Consider the following 6,982-nt stretch of genomic DNA (forward strand, 5'->3'; position numbering starts at 1 on the left):
GATTGTTGAAGTCTTGTTGCCGGAGAATCATTTCATCCATTAGATGCCGCTGAATGGAGAGCAGTCCTTAACGTGCGTTGCTCAAGCGCACACCCCGAGGGTCAAATCAGCGCCGCTTGATCTTGAGGCTTCTTCGTTCCAGGAGACACGCGCTAACCGACTGAGCCATAACTGATATTGATTGATATCAGTGATATTACATAGCTGTTTACTTAAGTTGCGTGTGTATCACTGTTGATACTTCTGTTAATCTTAATATTGTTATTATCTTCATTACCGTAGTTGTTCACTGTACGTGATTGAAAGATGAATGAGCACTTTGCTTTACAACATTTCATATATTATTATTATTATAACTCATACCCTAGGGGATACCAGTCCGAGAAACATAGTACACGCTGCTGATTCAGTTGAATAAAACTATTGAATTTCTACCTTGTTGAGAGCAAAAATGTAATGCGTCGTTGGGCAAACATGAAAACAATCAATTCTCCGCTTCTCAACCAAATCAAAGTAAGGTTAAATTTGTCAAAACTTTCCAAGCTTCCCACTAAAACTATTTTCCTTTTCTGACGTCGTTTCTTACATTGTCTATTTCATCTTATAAATTTTGCTTTGTTGAAAAGTTTGGTGCCCCGAATTGTTTTGTTTAGAACTGTTATTGATTATCAAGGCATGCTTTTGTCATAATAAATTTTATTCCATATGTATATATAGGTGGTGACTTAACAATCCTTTTACTGTAGAATCCAGCCATTGCATGTAAACCATTGTGCACAGCAAAATAGGCCAAATCAGAGACAAACCTTAGAAAGACTTTCATCAAAATTTATCTCATGTCTATGATCCTTAACATGCTGTTCATTGTATGTTTCAGAAAGGTTTATTTGCTAACAATAATTAACACTGTATTCATATATATTAAAATAGTATAATAATTATATAATCAAAATGGCTGCATTTCCAAGTACTTTGGAGAAGGTGGTGGTGCATCCTCTTGTTCTTCTAAGTGTCGTTGATCACTTTAATAGAATTGGTAAAGTTGGAAGTCAAAACCGAGTTGTTGGAATTCTACTTGGTCAGTGGAAGAAAATTGATGGCAAGATGCTTTTAGATATTTCTAACAGCTTTGCTGTTCCCTTTGATGAAGATGCAAGGGATAATGATGTTTGGTTTCTGGATCATGATTATCTTGAAAACATGGCAGCAATGTTCAAAAAAGTCAATGCTAAAGAAAGAATTGTGGGTTGGTATCACACTGGACCAAAGTTATGCTCAAACGACATTGCGATCAATGAACTTGTAAAGCGATACAATTCCCAAGCTGTACTGGTCATCATCGATGCTAAACCCAAAGATCTTGGGTTGCCAACAGAAGCTTATGTTGCTGTGGAAGAAGTTCATGATGATGGCACGCCAACATCAAAAACATTCAAGCATGTTCCAAGTGAAATGGATGCAGAGGAAGCCGAAGAAGTTGGTGTTGAGCATCTTCTTAGAGACATTCACAATGTCACTGTTGGAACTCTGTCACAACGTATCACCAATCAACTCCAAGGAGTTAGAGGTCTTGGAGCAAAGTTATTTGAAATTAAGAGTTACCTTGAAAAAGTTGCGACAGGAACACTTCCAATGAACCATGGCATCATTTATGAGCTGCAAGATATATTCAATCTTCTCCCTGATGTCAATCATTCTGAGTTTAGCAAATCTTTTTATCTTAAAACCAATGATCAAATGCTGGTTGTGTATTTGTCATGTTTGATTCGTTCTGTTATTGCTCTTCATAATCTCATCAACAACAAAGTATCGACACGAAATGCAGAGCGTGGCGAGGGAAAGAAAAAGGAAGATGCTGGTGATGCCAGTAAGAAAGATGAAAAGATAGACACTTCATCTAAAAAGTCAACCAAAATTACCAAATCAACAAATAAATAGAATTATTATGCTGCATGGTTAGGTGCAATTTTTAGATACTGCTCAATGCTCATTTTGACAGCTTGAACATAGTAATATGCTGTGCTGCTCACTTTATTGTACTTCTGTTTGGGGAAGTTACTAATATCTTCAAGTCTCAATCTAGTCCCTTTATGTGGTATGCCATTCCATTGGAAAAGTAACACTTTTAAAATGCTTCTCTGCTCCACTAGTGCACTGTTCTGTTAAATTGGTTGCTGACACATCATTCCGTCTCGGCATCTTTTATCAATATTTTATCACCAGATATCAAAGCTTGTAATGATAGCAAATGCAGAAGTTATGAACTTTCAATCTTCAACAATAATATTTGTCATCATTGGCAAGTAAGAGGTATATATTTGGTTTAAGCTGAATCACATACAGTTTGTGTTAGTTGCTGGTCTAAATGAGTGGTGTGTTGCTTGTAGGGAAGAAACGTTACAGCTGCTGTACTCAGTTTTGTAAACACATGGTTTTAATTAAAATTTTTGTGTTTTAATGCATGTAAAGTAGTATTTAAGACTTTTGAAAATGTTGAAACTATGTAAGAAGGGTTGTACCAAACGGTTAGAAATGTCAATGTCGTAACTGGTGCAAAAACTTCTTGTGTGCATCTAGCAATATTCATCGTATATCGTCCTATATTTGATTTTTGTTTTTTTAGGTGCGTTACCTGAAGTTTGTAATATTTCATATGGAAGTAAATTGTCAAACATTTGTTATAATGTAAGTATTTATTGCATAAGATCTTAAACATGACTCAGGGATTTCATTTGTTAAAAAATCCTGTTGAATTTGTAACCGCAGCAAAGCAGTCTGTTTGTGAAAGTCCAACAAATCCTCAAACATCTCGTGCATCTTCGCTGAGTGGAAAAGAAGCAAAGACTATTTATGAAACCATCATCAATGAACCAAGCACTGCTTCCAAGAACAAGGTTCTCCGTAAAAGGAAGGTCGGCACAACAAAAGATGAAAAGCCTTCCCAAAAATTACTCAAGTCAGCAACAAATTCCAAACTTACAAGAAACCCTCCTCTAAAAATCAACGATTACTTCAAAGCTGCCGAGTCAGGCAGCCTACATGACATACGAAGCATCATAGAGAGCAAAGCTGTTGATATCAACGCTGTTGACCAATATTCTTGGACTGCCTTGATGATGGCAGCCCACCGAGGACATGAGGATATTGTCAAGTACCTCCTTGTTCATGGAGCTGATTGGGAAGACGAGGTTAGTTGAAGCTGTTAAAACATTTTTGATGTACTGGGAAAGGGGCTGACAGATTCGATACATGATGTTGAGTCATGACATACTAGGTATATATTATATGAAAGGTGAAAAAGTGGCTTCATATGATATTTGAACAGTTTTTTCATAACTACAGTAGGCTATTTATATTACTATTACAGTTTGAAATCTTTATCGTTTTGATAAACCTCCACACTATTGGTGGTAGGGAGTGACACTCAGCACTTGGATTAGCGATAAAGGTTGAAAAGAATATAGTTTCCTCGAGTGCATCATTTGCGCAAGTATCTACCAAATCTTTGTACGTTTGTGTTGGTGAGCATGGAGCCTATTTTGGTAAAAGTCAGGGATTTTTAATGCAAGCTTGAAATCACGTCGTACATATAATACTGTATCTTTAGTAAATTGCTCAACTTTTCATTTCACTTGCAGGCGGATGGAAGCGGATATGACGCATACGACTTGGCATGCCTTGGAGGTCACTATGGGATCGCTCATATGTTGCAACATAGAAAAATGGTTGTGAAATCTGAAGCTACCAGGGTCGCTCTTGCGCGTGGTCGGGCAACGGTGAAGAGGGAGAAGCTCTGGTGCGATGTTTGTAAGATTCACTATAGAGCGACAGCTGACGGCGACGAGGAAAAGAACGACCACTGGACTTCGATCTCACATCAGTTTTGTGTCCGTAACAAAGAGGAGAATCCCTCCTCCTCTCATTTTTATCTTACCAACAACAACAAAGGATATAGGATGTTACGGAAAGACGGATGGGACGGAAATAGCGGACTTGGTCCAAGCGGTTCCGGACAGAAATATCCTGTTAAAACCGTGTTGAAACGCGATCGCGCTGGGTTCGGATGTAGACCAGTGGAGGCCAAAGTCACTCATTTTGGTAGCAATGACAGAACCTCTATAACTAAAGTTAAACCTTCTACAAAACATAAACATTTGGTAAAAAAGCAAGAAGATGAACAAAAATTGTTTGAATCGGAATTTCGTAGATCTTTTTATTGAATTTTTCTAATGCACTATTTCATTATTATTTCGTTAAATATTAGTAAGATTTCCTACAGTGGTGAAATGTTTAGTAATTCATCTTTTGCAAAATCAATGATTTGCTGACGTTTAACTTCGCCGCCCGTATTTTTAATATTCTTCATCCATTTCGGTCCAGTTTTCTGGTTGTGGTGCAAATTGAAACTGCATGAAATTTTTCAAGCATCATGTAGTCCAGTTTTAAATCCGGTGATGTCCCCGTATTCACCTCCAAGTGCCAGATTCACCTCCAAGTGCCGCAATCGCTCTCACACCTGCCTCCACGTCGTTCTGTCTAATGCGTCCTCTTTTGTCAAGCCCACCTTGCTGCTTTCCTCTTCAACTTGCCTTTTCCACGTTTTCTTGGGTCTTCCTTGTTTTCTACGACCCTCCACTTGCAACTCCAGCGCTCTTCTCAAAACATCATCTTCATCCCTTCTCAAAACATGCCCATACCATCTTACTCCATTCGCTTTCGCCAACTTATCAACATTCTCATTCAACCCAAGCAAGTTCATAAGTCACATGTCATTTGCGAAGATTGGCTTCCTTGCCTTCCCGTCCACTTAATCTAAATCTTCAACCACCGGGCGTAAGCCTGGATACGACAAACAAATTTGCGAATATGCAGTCACTTGTTTGCTAATGAATTGACAACCTTGAAAAGCCTTGTTCTACACTTTTTCATTGGGTGTAGCAACTTTGATCGGTCTCTATGCCAATAGACTGCTGCAAACTCGTCACGTTCTCCTGTGATGCGTTATCAGGTCCGGGAATGAGCTTGGAAGATTGTCATGCAACAGATATGCAGCATAAGCTACATACAACAAACATTGGTTTACACTGACACAAAATCGATTTGAAATAAGCCTTGCAAACATGCAAAGCCTTGTAGTACTTATCCAGTTTTAATCCTTTGATGTCCCCGGTACTGAGAGTGGCCGGATCCACCTCCACGCGTGGACGTCGCTATAATAGCATCTTAACTGGATGTCAAACGCTTGGCCTCATCTTGCACTGCAAATAGGATTGCCATATTGGCGGTTTTAATGCCAAATTTTAGAAATTTGAGCGTTTTTAATGCGTCTAGCAGGCTACTCTGAATTTGGCATTTTGGTATGTTTTTGGCGTTTCTTTAATTTTTCCCAGCATTGTAAATTGTGTAAAAAAATTTGTTTTAACAAAGCGCTTCTTCTTCTTCGTTTGAACGGAGGATGACAAGAGCTCGGTCCTTATGAGCGAGCTGCTCGATCACATCAATCTTGCTGGATGTGATGCCCTCAGCGTTCAGCTGTAAGATGGTGGGACGACGGTACTTGTCGACAGTGGAACTGCCGCGCTCTGAAAAGAGCGGTTCTCGTGGGGTCCTGTACTGAGCGTTCCGGGTCGAGGTTCGGTTTTGACAGTCTTCGTTTCGCATTTTTTATGATGCTACTTACAGGGGGGACCGCGTGAAGGTGACTGTTCTTCCCCCCCAACTGTTCTGTTCTCCTGACTGTTCTCTGTTCTGTTCTCCTGTTCTGTTCTCCTGACTGTTCAACTGACACGTTCTGACTGTTCTGTTCTGTTCGACTGTTCTGTTCTCCTGACTGTTCAACTGACTGTTCTCCCCCCCCTTCCCCCCCAACAAAGCGCTGTTAGCTTATTAACAAAACATCAGGTTTGAAATGGAAACTTTACAGATGCCGACTAGTCGTTTGTTAAATGTTAGTGGAATGTAACCAAAAAACAAAAATCTAAATTATCCCCCAAAAGTGTAACATTACCCCTTTGGAAGTAATTACCCACAGGTGAAGAACCACTGGCCTAAGGCGTTGCGACTGTGCCATATTTTAATCTGAAAATGTATTAAAAAAACATCAAGTTTCTAACCTTTGGCGTTAAAACCACCAATATGGCAACCCTGTTTGCCGTGCAAGATGAGATCTAGCGGTTGGCTTCCAGTCCAGATGCTATTATAGCGACATCCACGTGCCGCGATTGCCTTCACATCGACAAAGCTGAAGTTGAAAACAAAGCTGAAGTTAACGGATGGAAGCAACAAAATTTACCACCAAATATAGAATTGTTGCTGACTCATGCCATACTGCAGTAGCGTAGCCAGGAATTTTGAAAGGGGGAGGGTTTCGACGACCCAGCGGCGGGGGGTCTGGGGGGCCTCCCCCAGAAAATTTTGAAAAATTACTTTGAATTTGGTGCATTCTGAGAGCATTTTCAACAAAAACATGGTTACGAATATTCCTGTAAAATGGTGGTGTCTGGTGGCATAGCAAAAGGATAAGATCATGTTTTCTTCGGGATTTTTCGGAAATAAAGCTAAGTCTCTATGTTTTCTTGTTGCTAATTCCTGGCTGAGATGTTTGGTATTGGCAAAACTTGCTCTTTTAATGCTATTTTGTTTAAAATTAGGCAATTTTTTTTAGACTGAAACCATCATTCTCAATATCGTGACGTCACACGCGTGCCAAAGGGGGGGTTGTAACCCCCAAAACCCCCCCCCTTGGCTACGCCACTGCCATACCGATGTGGATCCAGAAGATGAGACCCATGCTTTATTAGACAAGCATATGTTGCTACTACTGATCCTTCTGTGTGTGCGGCGAGTGGAACTTCAAAGTACACACACACGCGCATGTTTAAATTGAAAGAATTAAGTTACGTTTGTTGGCATAATAGTCTAATCCCCTCTCACTTTATAAAACAATTTATTCTCAGTCGTAATTCACTGCTACTGTATTTCC

The 6,982-nt window shown here is 39.7% G+C and overlaps 2 protein-coding genes across 2 annotated transcripts; both read left to right on the forward strand.

Moving 5' to 3' along the window:
• Positions 1–886: 886 nt before the first annotated feature.
• LOC145773499 (26S proteasome non-ATPase regulatory subunit 7-like) lies at positions 887–2,623 on the forward strand. The gene has a single exon (XM_082584806.1). It carries the CDS (start codon positions 952–954, stop codon positions 1,936–1,938), a length of 987 nt encoding a protein of 328 aa, XP_082440932.1. The 5' UTR covers positions 887–951; the 3' UTR covers positions 1,939–2,623.
• A 91-nt stretch (positions 2,624–2,714) lies between these two features.
• Positions 2,715–5,786, forward strand: LOC145777629 (G patch domain and ankyrin repeat-containing protein 1 homolog). Its single transcript, XM_082589066.1, has 2 exons — positions 2,715–3,188; positions 3,639–5,786. The coding sequence occupies exons 1-2, from the start codon at positions 2,715–2,717 to the stop codon at positions 4,218–4,220; spliced, it is 1,056 nt and encodes a 351-aa protein (XP_082445192.1). The 3' UTR covers positions 4,221–5,786.
• The last annotated feature ends 1,196 nt before the right edge of the window (positions 5,787–6,982 follow it).

This window comes from Aplidium turbinatum, chromosome 1 (assembly GCF_918807975.1).
Source record: "Aplidium turbinatum chromosome 1, kaAplTurb1.1, whole genome shotgun sequence".
Classification (NCBI taxonomy): Eukaryota; Metazoa; Chordata; class Ascidiacea; order Aplousobranchia; family Polyclinidae; genus Aplidium; species Aplidium turbinatum.